Here is a 16,956-nt window from a genome sequence, read left to right as displayed (position 1 = left end):
GAATATCTGATATTATTCATTGATGATTTCTCAAGGTTTGTTTGGTTAGGGCTTATGAAGCACAAAGATGAAGCATTCGAAAAATTCAAATCCTTCAAAGCATTGGCTGAAAATGAATCAGGACACAAAATTAAGTGCCTCAGATCTGACAGAGGTGGGGAGTTCACATCAAATGAATTTTTCGATTTCTGCGATGAACATGGGATAAGAAGAGAATTCTCTACAGCTAGAACTCCTCAGCAAAATGGGGTTGTGGAAAGAATGAACAGAACTATCCAACAAATGGCTCGTGCTATGCTCGATGAATCAGGTACTCCTGCAACCTTCTGGGGTGAAGCTGCACATGCTGCTGTTATCATTCTTAACAAAACAAATGTCCGAGTAAACAGCACTCAAACACCTCATGAGCTTTGGAGTGGTAAAACTCCTTCCGTGAAGCATTTCAAAATCTTTGGGAGCAAATGTTATATTAAGAATACTGATGAGCAACTTGGCAAACTTGAACCTAGAGCAGATGAGGGCATTCTTCTTGGTTATTCTCCACATAGCAAAGCATACAAGTGCTACAATAAAAGACTTGGCAGAATTGTTGACAGTATTGATATAGTGGTTGATGAGAAGGGATATATTCCTAGGCAAGTTCATCATGAAGACATTGAAGAAGATGAAGGTTACTCTCAAAGGCGAAATGATGAAGAAGAAGAACCTCAAGAAGAAGAAGAATCTCAAGAAGAACCAGAGGAGCAGACAAGAATAGAAGAGAAGACTCCATCCAGATATGTCCAAAAGAATCATCCAGAAACTCAGATTGTGGGGCAGAAAGAAGCAGGAGTACAAACAAGAAGGACACTTGCAGAAGCTTCAAGCTACTTGGCTCTACTCTCCTCCATTGAACCACAAAATGTGAAAGAAGCATGCAAAGATGAATGTTGGGTCAAAGCAATGGATGAAGAACTTGAGCAAATCGAAAGGAACAACACTTGGGAATTAGTTCCTAGACCAAAAGATAAGAATGTAATAGGAACAAAATGGGTCTTCAAGAATAAGTTAAATGAAAATGGAGAAGTAATTAGAAACAAGGCCAGACTTGTTTGTAAAGGGTATGCACAGCAAGAAGGAATAGATTTTGAAGAGACCTTTGCTCCTGTGGCAAGACTAGAGGCCATCCGAATGTTCCTTGCTCTCTCAAGCTTTCAAAACTTCAAGGTATTTCAAATGGACGTGAAATCAGCCTTCCTAAATGGAGACTTAGAAGAAGAAGTATATATTGAGCAGCCAGATGGGTTCATTCTTGGAAATGATCCAAACCTTGTATGCAGATTGAAAAAGGCACTCTATGGGCTCAAACAAGCTCCAAGGGCTTGGTACTATCGCTTGGACAAATATCTTCACCAACAAGGCTTTTCAAAAGGATCAGCAGATAGCAATCTCTATATAAAAGTTGAAAATAACAAATTGCTAATCCTTGTTGTTTATGTAGATGATATTATTTTTGGCAGCAATGAAGAGACCATGAGTCAAAACTTTGCCTTGGTTATGCAGAAAGAATTCGAAATGTCACTTCTTGGAGAATTGACATATTTTCTTGGATTGCAAATCCAACAAAATGAAGGAGGTATCTTCTTGTCTCAAACCAAATACCTCAAGCAGATCTTGAAGAAGTATGGCATGGAAGAGTCAAAACCAGTATGTACACCCATGGTTACAGGATGCAGCCTCAGTGCAAATGATGAATCAGCAGCAGTTCACCAACCCACTTATAGATCCATGATTGGGAGTTTGCTTTATTTAACAGGTACTCGACCAGATATTACACATGCAGTAGGAATGGTTGGAAGATATCAAGCCAACCCAAAGGAAACTCATCTTCAGGCAGTCAAAAGAATCTTCAAATATCTTCAAGGGACCCAAAACTATGGCTTATGGTATCCTAGAAATACTGATCTCACTCTTCATGCTTACACAGATGCAGATTGGGCTGGAAGTGTGGATGATAGGAAAAGCACAAGTGGAGGTGCTTTCTTCATGGGTTCTAGATTAGTATCTTGGTTCAGCAAGAAACAAAGTTCGATTGCCTTATCTACAGCTGAAGCAGAATATGTGGCTGCAGCATCTTGTTGCACACAACTTCTTTGGATGATGCAGACCTTGCAGGACTTTCAAATCACTTGCACTCCACCTGTCTCTATCTTATGTGATAATACAAGTGCAATCAGCATTTCAAAGAATCCTGTCATGCACTCAAAGACCAAGCACATACCAATCAAGTACCATTTTCTTCGGGAACAAGTGCTTGAGCAGAAGGTCAAGTTGGAGTATGTTCCTTCTAAGGAGCAAGTTGCTGATATTCTCACAAAACCACTGCCCAGGGAAACTTTTGAATATCTCAGACAAAAGCTGGGAGTAGTTGATGCTTCATCCTGTTGTTGAAGATTGTTTGTTCTACAGAAAAGTGGTATACGCAGGTTACGGAAGGGATATGAGCGTATACACGCGGATTTATGTTGGGTAAGTCGCGTGTATGCTGGACGCTTGTTGCAGAAAGAATATCCGCGTACATACGCTGTTTTATACAGGATAAAACGCGTATATGAAGTTCTGAACAGCAAGGGAAAACTCTGAAGTTCTGAAAAGCAATAGGAATGTCAGAATTCTTCAGGCACAGTTTCAGGGAGTGCAACAGGCACAGGTTCAGGGGGAGCAGCTCAAAAGTCTCATAAAGCATTGTTGGCATTCAGATGTTTTGGTTGTTGGTTTCAGGAGAAGGAGCTCAGAAAGAAATTCTGGTTGCTGATCTAACAAGATGTTTATCAGATGTTGCTGGTGTCTTTCCTAAGTCTTGGTCTAGATCTGTTGTCTCTATGTCATGTATCTCTCTTGTCATATCTCTTTTATGGTGTCAAGGTCATGTAACGGCCTATGTTGGTTTCCCCACTATGCCTGGGATGAATGCTGTAATATAATTGGTTGTTTCTGATATGTCCCCTCTTGGTAGGGAGTATGGATGTATGTATTGAGTCTTTTGGTGATAGGAAGGTCCCTTATGGTGTATAAATCTTGGCTCTTGTTGAAGAACATCTTTTTCAAATCTGGCCTACTGTCAGGGGGAGCACGAGTCAGCACAGCCAAGCAGAGGTATCAGCATGTCCTCAGGGGGAGCACAGCCCTTTGCTCTTGATGTCAAAGGGGGAGAGTGACTTGGTGTGGTGGTTGCCATCAAGTCCAAAGGGGGAGATTGTTGGCATTATGATTCAAGTGTTGTCCTTGATGGCAACTCACTCAGAGGATGGTACAAGTGCTCAGAGGTTGGTACAAGTGATGGCATCTTAATCAGAAGACAGATCTCAGTACAGCATGCCAAGGAAGCTCATACACGCCGTTTCGTTAAGCCCAAGTCGCGTGTACACGCTAGTTCGATTCATAAAAAGTGCGTGTATGTGGAAAGGTTCCTTTGGTCCATGGTGGTTAGTCCTTGGAAGTTGTGCCTATGATTTCGGACCATTGTGTCTCGACGGGCGTGTCGATCCCTAGTTTTGAAGTTGATGGTATTGTGTTACTATGGTTTTGGCTCTTGGTATTGAGCTAGGCCTAAGACTATATAAGGAGAAGAAGATCATTAGGCAATATCATCTTTCGACAAGGGCTTGAATATCTAAGAGTGAAAGAGATCTGATTTGCAGGTGCTGGGTTGCTTGATCTAAGCCAAGGAGAGATCACATTGGTTGATGGAAGACTAGATCTAAGGATAGATCGGGATCTAATGGTTTGAAATGCACTATCATGATATGGTTGATTATGCTTATTTCTAGATCTGCATATTGTCGCAATGCTATGTTCTGGGTCTAACTAATGTCTGGTACAGCTGCAAATTGAGAAAGTTTATTTTTAGATCTGTACGCAGGTTGGCTTCGGTAAAAGAGCGTGTATACGCGGTTTTGGCTCCTTGAAGTAGCGTATATCTTTTGAAGCTTGTTTTTGGGTTTACAGTGGGGTCTGACAGTTATTGCAGAGTTCTGTAGTCTGCTCTGTGTTCTGATAACTGGTGATTGACAGGGTTCAGTGGTTCAGTGATTCAGAGTTTGGTTGTTTTATGCTTCAATGATCTGTTGTGGAAATTGAATGAATTGTGGTCTTCAGATTGTAATGTTGTGCTTCAGGAATATTCAAGTCTGAAAATGTATGAAAGGTGATACCTGAAGAAAAGAAGATTGTAGGTCAGCACCTACGTACTAGTATCTTGGCTAGTACAAGAACAAAGGGGGTTGGAGCTCCCTTCCAAGGAAGTTTGGAGAACGAGAGAAGGTTGTAGCCTTCTGCAGGTTGTAGCCTGCGTACTGGTATAAGGCTGCACCAGTACAAAAGATTGTAAACTGAAGTTTCTTAAAGAAAGATAGAGATAACTTGCAGCAGGTGGTTTTCACCCACATTGGGTTTCCACCTTATATCTTGGTGTTCATGTGTGTGACTTTTGATCCGTTCTGTTATACTGCATCTGCTTACTGTTAATGTGCTGAATAATGTCCTGATGAACTTAACTGAAGAATAAGCTAACTAAGTTATGAGTTTTCTGCTTATACGCTGTTTTATTTAGTCACAGTAGCGTGTACACGCTGTTTTACTTAACTGAAGTAGCGTATATGTTTCTGAGCATTGAAAAGGTTTGATTGATCTGATAATACTGATTCACCCCCCCTCTCAGTATTATTTCCAACATGTATACCCCAAGAAGATTGTACAACCCTCCATGCGGGAGGGTGCTGGGGGGACTTGTCCCCCCCGTGGGGGTTCGGGGGGGTCGATTGCCCCTGGCTGGGGGGTTTGGGGGTAGCGCCCCCGAAGCTAAAAATAGATGTAAAATTGCCATGTAAAAGTCTAGTAATTTCTAGTCAATCTAGACCGTTCATTAGCTAGATGATCTGACAGTACAAGTTATGTTTAATTTAGGGTTTTTTGCCCTAGAAGGAAACCCCTCGCTATATATGAGGGAATTTATTGCGTCTATGTAGATCTGTATTCTGAGTGAGGAAGAGAGAGGAGATTGAGAGCGAAGAGGGAGTTACAATGGATCTGCTATAGGTTTTATCTCTTCAGTTTGCTGGATAATATAAGAAAGAAGGACTCGTAGCTTCTCCGTGGACGTAGCCCAAACTGGGTCAACCATGTATATCTATGTCTCTCTTGTTTTATGCATTTTTTGTGTTTATATTTCTGCAATAATTTATGTGCTCCATTGCTCTATAATATATAATTTTCTAACAACTGGTATCAGAGACGAAGGTCTATTTGGCTTATAAACTCGTAGGAGAGAAGGGTTCCTGATTTGAGTGGGAGCAATGGCGGAAGATGGTAGGTTTACGGTCAAAAAATTCAACGGCCAAAACTAGCTACTGTGGAAGATGCGGATGGAAGATTATCTATATCAGAGAGATCTGTACCTACCATTGAGCAAGAAGACAAAGAAGCTGACGAGTATGATAGACACAGAATGGAATATTCTCAAAAAAAAGGCACTTGGAACAATACGGTTGTGCCTAGCGGTGTCGGTAGCATTTAATGTTTCAAAGGAAATGACAATAGAGGGTTTAATGTTGACATTGGCCAAACTACATGAAAAACCCTCGTCCTCAAATAAGGTATTTCTTATGAAGTGTTTATTTAATATGAAGATGTGAGAAGGTGGATCTGTTGTAGACCATTTAAATGATTTTAATACAGTTACAAGTCAGTTAAGTTCTATAGGGGTAAATTTTGATGATGAAGTTAGGGATCTGTTATTTCTGTGCTCATTGCCAATGTGTTGGAATGGTTTAGTTATGGCCATTAGTAACTCTGTCTCTAGATTTAGTACTTTAAGGTTTGATGATGTTGTCAGTGCAATCCTTACCGAGGAAATGTGACGGAAAAGCTCCAATGCGACATCAGGAAATGCTTTGACTACAGAGACTAGGGGAAGAAAAATGGAAAGTGGAAACAGCCCAGGATATCGTAGTAAGTCGAGAAAAGGTAGATCCAAGTCTAGATTGGGGATAGTGTGCTAGAAATGTGGGAAGAAAGGACACCTGAAGAAAGACTGCAAGTCTCAGAAGGGAAAATAAGGAGACGCGCAGCAAGAAACTAATCATGAAGCGAATGTAACAGGTGATGTGTTGCAAGATGCTTGGATTCTTTCACTAGAAAATATTATTCATGCCTAGGTGGTAGACTCAAGGGCCTCATTCCATGCCACACTGTTACAGGGAAAACTAGTGTCTTTTTGATCTGCTATTCCCACTAAGTCAGGTAGCTATCTTAGAAACAAAAATTCAAAGAGGTTCAATATTTCCTTTATGTATGACAGATAAGAGAGAAGCAGAGAGGACTAGCCTGTATCTTCCACTTGGCTCCTTACTTGTTTCCTCTCTCCCTTGATAGAGTTCGCCACTCTTCTCCTACTTATCCCATTTTAGAGAATACTTGTAGAGGTAAAGCAACAAAATACCATCAAAGCATCTCAATCTATGATATCATAAACAATGCAGAATCATAAATACATTAACCATACAATTGCATCTACAAATAACAAGATTCACAAATACACGATTATATGGAGGAAAACACAAAGAAATTTATTGATAGTAGAAATAGAAGAGAGGATTAAAACCCAACTGTCTGATCCAGCATCATCCTCCTATCATGAAAGCCCTCTTCACCTCATGAAAAGAAAGATCACCGAACAATAAAATGTTTCTCCTCAAAGAGAAATCAATAACACTTCCTTACAAATTACAAAATTCTGGCCTCCTAGATCTATCAGATGAGGGATCCATTTATAGATATTTGCAGAGGGGTGAGTCAGCTTCTGGGTTTTTTATTAGTGTCATTTCAATGATAGTTCTTGGTTCCACTTGGAGATTTCATTGATCTCTTACTCATCCTGGGGCGAATTTAGAGAGGAAAGTGTCATATGAGCAATTTCTAGAAGATTCTCTAGGTTTCCACTTAGCAAACTGCCTCTACCATTTGTCTACTCTCACCCATTGCACCCTACAGAAGGCTCTTTCAGTATGAATTGCACCTGGCCAGTGTAGCAGCCAGTATGCATCACACCCTCAGCATGGAGCAGTTTGTATGGTCCAGTTTTGGCCAGTTTTGAGTGGTTTTTCATGTGGAACTTTTGGGAAATGATGTAATCAGTTGACCATGATCCTTTAGGGTATGAAACAAAACTTTTAGGAGATTAAGAGCCCTTGGCTTATCAACATATGTGATTGGGGTTGCAATGCCCAAATATGTCTATAACAGTTGCCCCCTAAAGCATGAGGTCGCAAATATTCTAATGTCGAGTGAAATGCTTTATCATGATGATCCGAGGTATTCGAACTGGAAGGTAACCTGTATAAAATACAATACAATACATCATCTTCATATTATTTTCATGATCTAGCTAAGGCGGGCATTCCCATGCTTAGCTTTATAAATTCATTTTCATGTACATAGGACAGATAATCGTCCACTGTTGTAGACTAGTGATTCTTGTAGAGCCATCATTCCTTAGCTTGGATGATCATCTGTGCAGCTATTGTGTACATTTGATGTCTTTATCTTCGTGAATATATCACAGCCCAGATGGATGAAACTAGATTCGGGGTCTTCAAAACTCGTTCAATCTTCACCCAATGTACAAGTCGATCCATGTGAAAAGATGTTCTGAAGTTGTTATTGCTCCAAATCTCACTCTTATGGTTTGTGATGCTGTACTCATGGCCTAGGGCAACCCCTCCTTCCAGACCTAGTCCTAAAATTTAAAAAACAGTGTTTTATCCCTTATACGTGACATTGCCCTGAGTTAAACGTGTGTATACGCGGGTCTGTGTATATCCAATCGGCGTGTATGTATTAAAACACTTAAAAAAATATAAATTCCTTCTTTTCGGGCAGAGATCGCGGGTTTTACTTGCTGATCATCTGTTAGTGCGCGTGGCCCAACTGTTCCCAACCAACTCCTAACTAAAAAACTACTTTGGAGATGGTATAAAAAGACCTCAAAGGGAAGGCCTAAGGGGAGAGAATAGAGAGAAAGGTTATTATGCTGAGATTTTTCCCTTGACCAGGTCTGAAGTCCCTTGTGCCTTCTGCACTTCCCCCATTTTGTATAGGAAACCTTTGTTTCCTTGTGTGTTGATGTTCATCCACCATTTATGACATCATGGAGAGAGTTATGGAAGGAGTTTTGTTAGAGGCTTGAGGCTGGAACGGATCCGGAAGGAAGCTTTGCTTGGAGCCTGCTGAAGGTGACTCAGGTGAACATATTCCTTTTTTATGTACTTTATTTGTCTATAATAAAAGAAACACATGTCTTGGTTCCCGAAATGAATCTTCTTTATGTTAATGATATTCATGTTTTGAATTCATGTGTAAATGGTTGTTTGGATTTGATAACTAACTACCTTTCTTTATAACATGAAGATGGTTTCTTTATAAGTTTTTGTCCATGTACTGTTGTGTTCTTTGAATTGTTTGTTTTGCAGGACAAAAGAGAAGAAGGGAACTCCAAGAAGGGTTTGCACCCTAAAGGCCTTCTCAAACGTAGGACCGAAGGTACGTACCCTTATCATAGAATTTGCTTATAATAGCATAATGGCTGTATGAATGCATGTTTCTTTGAATAGACAACTTTCAGTCTGCTAGGGTTTCACCCAAAAAGCCCTAGGGGAGTAATTCCCTCTACCAGAATTGGCGACTCCACTGGGGACAACACTCTTGTTGTTCCTAGTTTGGGTGTTTTTCAAGCCAATCAGGGCTCAGCTGCCTTGTCTGCTTGCTGTTATTGTCTGGTCTGTTCTTGAACTTTAAGCTTTGCCAATTTCTTCAGTTTGTCTTTTTTATTTTTCTTGAAGCTTCTCATATACACTGTTTTTCTTAGATACAGAGGCGTATATATGCTTGTTTCTTTGAGTGAACCCGCGTATACGCAGGTTTCCTCAAACACAGTCGCGTATACACGCAATTTGTACTACAGTACAGTCGCGTATATATTCCAATTTTCAAGATTTGTAAATCTTTTTGGTCTCTGAAGGTTTGTTTGGTGGTTTGAGTCAGTTTGAAACAGACATTTTCCAGTATCAGTTATTTGTTTTACAGCGAGCATCTCTTTCTGAATTCTCTCTGATTATAAGGAGTATTGGTCTTGTTTTGTTGATTGCAAGCGTCATCGTTTTTTGGCTAAAGCACGCAAGATTTCTTGCTAGGAATCTTGGCTGCTCTGTTTCATCAGGGTAGGAAGATTGAATTCAATCTTAGTGTTAATCTTGCTTTTGGTGACTTTTTGTTTGCTTGACAAAATCGCTTTTTGTGACCATCTACTTCTTTGTTTCATGAAAGTTGTTGTTTGACACTTTCTTGGAATTTGTCTTTTTGATCTTTTTGGCTTTCATTGCCAAGGCTGTCATTGCTGCTTTTGATTGTTAAGAGCGATTTCAAACACATTTATTTTTGTTGGGTTTTCATCCATTAAGTGGTGTTGATTTGCAAAAGTGTTTAATTGCCTATTCTTCAATCACAAGTTTCAGTGTTGTTGAGAGCATTTTTTGAAAAGACTTTTTTGTTTGTTGCTTTGAAGAAAATCTTAGTTTTGCTTTCTTGAACTTGCTTTTCATTTGGTTTCCTTTTAGAGAAGTGAAAGTGCTTTATATTTGTCTTAGAACTTGTTTTTAGTGTTTAGACGAAATGAATGGAAACATCTCATATTCCATCTAGGCATCTTAAGTGGCAAGATAAAGTTTGATAAGCAAGCAACTTTCATTTTTTTTAGAGTAGTTTTGAATCTTGCATCCACATATAGTTGTTGCATTAGGATAGATTTGCATCCCCTTTTAGGCATACATATCTTTGTTAGCTTTTGTGAGTGTGAAGTGTGCATTAACGAAAAGAAAAGAAAAATTTGTTTTATTAGAAGTACCTCTGAACCCTATAGAAATTGCTCTTCATCGAAAAACAAAAAAGTGCATGTGCATGTAGTTAAGTTTTTATTAATTTCTTTTGCATCAAAAAACACCACTAGTTTCACTTCCATTACCTTGTGACTTAAAGAACAGCCTAATAAAATCAAGCGCTAACTAAAATTCACTAGAACTTTTTGTTTTAGTCAGTTACACCAACAATATTAGGATATTAGGGCCTTGGATTAGGCGAGTGGAGAGTTAACTCTCCAAGGCCATATAAATGTCAAACGTAGGAGTCTGAATAACGAGAGAAAATCCAATAGCGTTAGGAAGACCAGGAAAGCTTCGGATCTGGGAGTTAAGCATGAGGGTCTGTAAAGACAGGGAAGAGAGATAACCCCTCTCCTACTTGTCCGAACTTACCTCATGATTGTTCCGCCTGGCTTCTGCGACGAGTTGGTATCCATAGTTGCTTCTCCTAGGGAACTACACAGGTGGCTGCGGAGGGGAATCCCGTGGCACCTGAGGTTGACGTTGCATCACTCTCGACAGTACTACTGGAGGGCACCCTTGCGAAGCTTGGGGGCTTGCACCAGCGCAGGTTGTTGTTAGGAGGTCAGCGTAACTTCCTCTGATACCTTCACTGATAGGACTGGGCCCTCATCATCCCAGACTATCTTCGGAAGGCCCCTTATTTCACTTTCTCGTATTTTGGTGTCCGGTCTTAATCACCCAGAGCGGAAATACTTGGAAGTTTTTTTTCCGGAGAAAATAGAGTTCATAATTTCTATTAAAGAGAAATAATAGAAATTACATGCTGTTGATGCCAAGGCATATGTTGTAGTGTGGTTTTCACCACTGCTCAAAAATTGTACAAAATTACATCCAGTATGTGTCACTAGGATACGATGGTTCTGTATCCGTCATAGATAGACAGTGTCTCACAAAATTTAACCAAAAATAGACAGAGTTGTGGAATATATCCCTCATGCAGTAAAATAAGTATAGAACCGATCTGAACTGTGCTGTTATATACAAAAATAAACATGTAGAGCAAAAATTTAGATGGGGAGGTTGTCCCCCTGTTGGAGGCCATCAATATATGGTCGATGATAGAATCTGTGCATCCCCTCTGGATTGTATTCTTCAATCAGCCAGTCTCCTAGAGGCCGATCCGCCGCTTCTTTCGAGAGCCGGTCAGCAGTTGCATTTCTTTCCCTGTAGATGTGAGAAACAGTGATCTGGTCAAAATGTGTTTTTAGAAAAACAATTTCTTCCAAGATGTGTTTCAAAGAATATGCATGACAGATAGTTTTATTATTTGCCCAATCAATCACAATCTTTGAGTCCCCAAAGATTTGTATTTGTCGACAGTTTTTGGATAGAGCAAAGTAGAGAAGATGTCTCAATGTAATAAGTTCTGCATGGTTATTGGTACCGGGGCCGAGTCCCAATCTCAGGTGAAAAAAGTGTGTTTCTGTTAGATGAAATAAAATACCCCCCCCACATCCTTGCATTGGTGCTGCCCCATCGAAATATGCCCAAGGCATATCCCTGTTGATATTTTCAGGCGTAATGTTCCTGGGTGTGTTAATTTTATTTTCAAATGGGATTTCCATGTATGCCGCGCAGATGGACGGCGGAATTAGTTGCCAATTGACCCTGTTGTCTTCAAAGATTATGGCATTACGCCTGTTCCAAATGTACCAGGACACCACAGGCGGTAAGTTCCTGGCCTTTTCAGAAGCCACCGTAGTCCACCACTGTTCCCAGGCTGTGGGTATATCTGCTCCTTGCCAAACTGTGTTTATGTTGAGAGTCTGTGTGACCTGATGCCATAAATCCTTTGTAACCTCACAGGTGAGAAATAGGTGAGGTGTTGTTTCCTCCTCTTTTCTGCAAAGTACACACCAAGTTGGTCCAGCGAAAGCCCGTTTCCTTAGAGTGGCGCCTGTAGGTAACTTGTCTGCAATGATATTCCACATTAGAAGCCTGGCCCTAGGCTGTGCTTGAAGCTGCCAGATATCAGACCACCAGTTTTTTTGTATGTCAGGTTTCTTAGCTTCGATAAGCTTTATGTAGCCAAGCTTTGGAGCATAAATACCAGATTTGGCAGGCGCCCATATTAGTTCATCTTCCTCCTCATGAAGCTTGATGTGTGATTCGGTAAGTGCCTGTATGTATCCTTTCCAATATTCAGTCCATTCGTCTGACAGATGCCACTGACGATCCGTGACCCATGCCTGTGTGAAGATAGTTGATCGTTGTAGATCGCCAATCTGTGCCAGATATTTTATGCCCCTGTTGTTTAGATGTCGAATCAATCCTTCCGGCAGTAAGTGTGCGTTCCCTGAACCAGGCCAAGGGTCTAAGCCAATACGGACCTGTGCACCATTGCCAATTTTCCATAGCAGGTTATCTCGGATGAGTGGCATAGCTTTTAGTGTGGCCCTCCAGATCGCAGATATGCCTTGGTGGTTCCATGTGGGTCTGCGAAGCCATTCAATGATGTTGGAGGGCCAAATATACTTTTGGTGTATTACTTCCGCCCATAAACTGTCCATCTTGAGGAGTGACCAGCCCTGTTTCGCTGTTAACGCTTGTGCAAACTCTGAAAGAGATTTTAGTCCCCACCCTCCCCATCTCTTGGGCATGGAAACCAGGGACCATCTTGTCCAAGCAAATATCTTACCCTTTTTATTGCCATTCCACAGGAACCTGTTGCAGATTTGTTGAATTTTTTGAAGGATGCCTTTTGGTATCCATGTGAGGGACATCCAGTAGACTGGGGTAGCCTCAAGTACAGATTTGATCAGCAGTAGTCTACCAGCTTTTGACAGTAGTCGATGTTGCCAGCAGATGATCCTTTTTTCAATTTTGTTTATAAGCCATGACCAGTGTTCAGATTTATAGCCATCCGGCCTTAATCTGAATCCAAGGTATTTGATGCCCTCCAGCATGTTATTTTCCGAGAAGGGGAAGTGCTGTGTCGCCAGTTGAGTTTCCTGATATGTGCATCTCATCATGGATCTGGTGGATTTCTGCCTGTTGATCTCCATGCCCGTGGCTTTACAGAAGAGTTGTAGAATATCATTTAGTGCAATGGTGTCCCGGACACTTCCATTGAGAAAGATTAAAATATCGTCAACAAACAGTAGGTGGGTAAGAGAGTACTGTTCAGTGATTTTGAGACCGCTGAAGTCTCCATTCCTTTTTGCAGCAGCAATGAGCCTGCTCAGTCCCTCCATAACAATAAGGAAGAGTAGTGGGGAAAGGGGGCAGCCTTGCCTGATACCTCTGTTGATGTTAAAGCGAGCAGAGGCTGCACCATTAATAAGGATGGCAAAGGAGACAGATGATATACATCCCATAATCCAGTTTATGAGCATGTGGGGGAATCCCAAATGGGTAAGAATCATCTTAAGGTAGAGCCAATTTACCTTGTCAAAAGCCTTTGCAAGATCGATCTTTAGTGAAATGCCTTTGAGGTTCTTCAACTTAATAGAGTGTAAAGCTTCCTGGGCTGTGCCTATGGCCTCTTGGATGTGGCGGTTTTGGAGAAAGGCAAATTGTTCTGCAGATATATGTGTGGACAAGATAGGTTTAATGCGGTTGGCAATGATTTTGGCAATGATTTTGTAGAGGCAATTACAGAGAGAGATAGGGCGAAAATCATTGAAGGATGTGGGGTCATCAGATTTGGGGATCAAGGCAATGAAGGTCTGGTTCATAGGCGGATGTATGTGCCCAGTGATCCTGCTCTCCTCAATGACTTCCAATAAGTCCTCGCCTAGCAGATCATAAAAAGCCAGGTAGAACTCCACTGGCCAGCCATCTGGCCCCGGACTTTTATCTTTCTTAAACCATTTAAGGGTACTTTCCAGCTCTTGTATAGTAACCGGTTGATTAAGGTCTTCAATGTCTTCCTGTCCAACAAACCGAGGAAAATTTCCTGCAAGACTGATGATGTCTGGTAGATTGACAACATTCGGCGCCGTGAATAGTCGCTTAAAGTGTGTTACCCCCAGACTGGCAAGTTGCTGGTGAGTGGTAGCCCAACCATCTGGTTCCCGTGGTAGCTTCCAGATGGTATTTGATGCCTTTCTGCCATTTGCCAGATTATGAAAGTATTTAGTATTACTGTCCCCAGCTTTGAGCCAAATGGCTCTGCTTTTGAGTCTCCATAGCTCCTCCTTTTCTTGTAATATCTTCGATTTTTGCCCAAGCAACTGGTTTAGTAATGTTTTTGAATCATCGGATTGATAGCCCGCCCCCCTCTCATCAGTCAATAGAGCTATCTGTTCTTCAGTGTCCTTCAGTATCTGTTCATCTCTATTCCGCTTTGATCTCGCCCAGGTCTCAGTCATTTCTTTGAGCTTCTTTAGTCTACCACAGAAATCCATTGCTTTCCTCTGTTCCCTCAGCGGGGGTTGTGATGCCCAGAAATCCGTGACCAGCTTGATGAATTCCGGCTCTTGGAGAAATCCAGCAAAGAATTTAAAGGGGGAGCGCGGCTTTAATTTTTTATCGCTGATCTGAAGTAGAATCGGGTGATGATCTGATAGGCCCCCAGTGCTGACCCATTGTCTGTATAAAGGGAACAATTGTATCAATTCCTCATGTATCATATATCTGTCTAACCGCCGCCCCAGAGCAGCCTCTCCTGTGCGCTGATTGTGCCAAGTAGGAAGCTTCTTGTTCATGGGGATATCCACGAGGTGGTGTGCATCTAATAACATGTTCATTTGATCCGCAATAGGGTCGCTCTGAGCATGATGTCCCCAGGATTCTCCAACCCCCAATGAGAAATTGAAATCACCCCCAATCACTGTATTCTGAGTGATATGATTGCCATTTAGAAAATTTTGCCAAAATGGGAGTCTATTCTGATTAGGCCCGTAAATATTAATAATTCTGATGGGGATGCCCAAGTCACCCATAAATATGTCCATGCCGAGGAAGCCACTACCCCCCCAAACAGAGAGTAGCCTGCTTTTTCTAGGATTTATTCCAATGAGCAGCCCGCCAGATCGACCACTCGCATCCAATCCATGTAAAACCCAGCCAGGGAGCATAGCTTGTAGACTTCGCACCGCCACCTCGGATGTACAAAGTGTTTCCTGAAGGAAAATGATATCGCATCTAGATTCATGTAAGAGTCTTTTCAGAGCCAGTCTTTTTTTGGGGTTGGCTAGTCCCCTGCAATTGTAGGAGAGCCAGATCATGGGGAACCGCAGGTCAGGGGCTCAATAGCTCTAAGTGCCCGATCAATGGTAAACTGTCGCCCCATGGCGACTTCCGCAACAACATTTAGCTTTGCTGAAGAGATTTTAGATGGTCTGCCTCGCTTTTGCTTGCGGAGGCGACCAGGGGATGATCCCAGTCCCAGAATTCTAGAATGTGCCCGGGGTCTCAGATGATAGTGATGTGATCCGGATCCGACCGGAGAGGAGGGGGAATCAGGACAGCCCAATACCAGGTTGTGAGAGGGAGGTGTGGTAGAGAAAGTGGGTGGAGGAGGGGCAATGGTGCAAAGGATGGAGGGGAGGGGGACATTTTCTGTGTGGGAAGTCCGCAAAGAAGAGTATACAATAGATTGCATATCATCAGAAAAATTGTGAGTACAATTGGGAGTGGAAGCATTACCCGGATGAGTAGGTGCAGCCTCCGCAGTCTTGGAGCGAGTACGCGGCGGCCCTGGAGTAGATGAAGCCTTCCTTCGAGCAATCTTTTTGGTACTATCACCCGCCTTCTTGGATGGAGTCTCCTGTTGAGTCTGCTCCCCTTCCGTAGGAATATTAGCTCCTGCATTTTGATCCACTGTGGTCTGCTGTCGAGGTCCTTTGGTATCCTCAGAAGTCATCCCCGAATTCAGTGGACAATCCTTATAGAGATGGCCAATTTTATGGCATCTTCGACAGCGGAAGGGAACGCCTTCGTAGTCTAGTAGCTGTTTGCGTGAGACATGGCTGTGGTGCAGGGTGATTTTCTCCTCTAATCCCGGTCTGGTGTCCAAGTGGACAAGTATGCGAGCCATTGTCCTGATTCCCGTTTTCTCATACGATCTGTCGTGCTCCAGGTAGGTACCTAGAGTGTCCCCAATTCTCTTAAAAACATACGGGTTCCAAAATTGCCAGGGCAGACCAGGTAGGCGAACCCAGATGGGTCCAGCCCCCAGTTGTTCACGTTCCGGGTCGAAGAGAGGATCCCAACGCTTGAGCATGACTGGTGCTAACTCAATGTGCCAATACTGAGAGAGGATCCACTGGGTGTATTCGGGTCTATGGAAATGTAAGGCGAACCAGCCCCTCGTGAGGACCATGATATCTGGAAGTTCTTTGAGTAAAGTGCCCCAAATCTCCTCCACCCAGAGCTTGAGTCGTTCCACAGTGTAGGTGCGTCCACGGACCCTACCGACCAGGACCTTGCGAGCAGAATCCATCACATCCGGCAGCGGTGCTTCAGGCCCAAAGTTGATGTTGAAGTCCGAATCAGTTGCTCGAAGGCATCTGCCTTTTGTCACCTTCTCTGAGCGCTTTCCAAAAGGATTCTCCTTAAGAAGTTTACGGCAAGGATCAGTAGAGCTATGCTGTGCGGATCCAGCGGATCGAACCGGTAGCGGCGGGGTAGTAAAGCAGCCCGAGCGAATCGGAGAGCGAGGAACAGAGCTACTAGTGCCCGGGAGAAGGGATAGGGAGGAGCGGTGGGGGGGCTGTTGGGCCAGCGGCATAAAGGAAACGGAAGGTGATTGAGAGTTTGATGGAGGCGGAGGCGGTGGGGGCTGTGGTAATGCAGGGCGGTTGGAAATCTGGAGCGGAGCGTCGAGAGAAGGCGAGTTCTGAAAGCATGAGCCCAACAACTGAATCGTCGCAGGAGATAGGGGCGGGCATTCAAGTGGCAGAGAGTCGACGAGGTTGAAGTCTGGGGATTTGTTCTTCCCAGTGAGCGGCAGGTGCGGCTGCTGAGACGAAGCACCTGTCTCGTAGCCCAGTGCAACACTCCGCGGGATCATATGAGGCCGCTTCGGATGCGCCCA

General features: G+C 42.7%; 1 protein-coding gene across 1 annotated transcript; it reads right to left on the bottom strand.

Moving 5' to 3' along the window:
* Positions 1-10,870: 10,870 nt before the first annotated feature.
* Positions 10,871-16,686, bottom strand: LOC149157043 (uncharacterized). The gene is made up of 2 exons (XM_089445530.1): positions 15,567-16,686; positions 10,871-11,138 (listed from the first exon to the last, which is right to left on the bottom strand). The coding sequence occupies exons 1-2, from the start codon at positions 16,648-16,650 to the stop codon at positions 11,083-11,085; spliced, it is 1,140 nt and encodes a 379-aa protein (XP_089301656.1). The 5' UTR covers positions 16,651-16,686; the 3' UTR covers positions 10,871-11,082.
* Positions 16,687-16,956: the final 270 nt, after the last annotated feature.

Source organism: Pinus tabuliformis, chromosome 9 (assembly GCF_031772625.1).
Source record: "Pinus tabuliformis cultivar Carrire ecotype Pingquan chromosome 9, CPIR1, whole genome shotgun sequence".
NCBI classification, from domain to species: domain Eukaryota; kingdom Viridiplantae; phylum Streptophyta; class Pinopsida; order Pinales; family Pinaceae; genus Pinus; species Pinus tabuliformis.
Note: the sequence above shows the minus strand (reverse complement) of the source record. Positions and strands in the feature narration are given on the sequence as shown.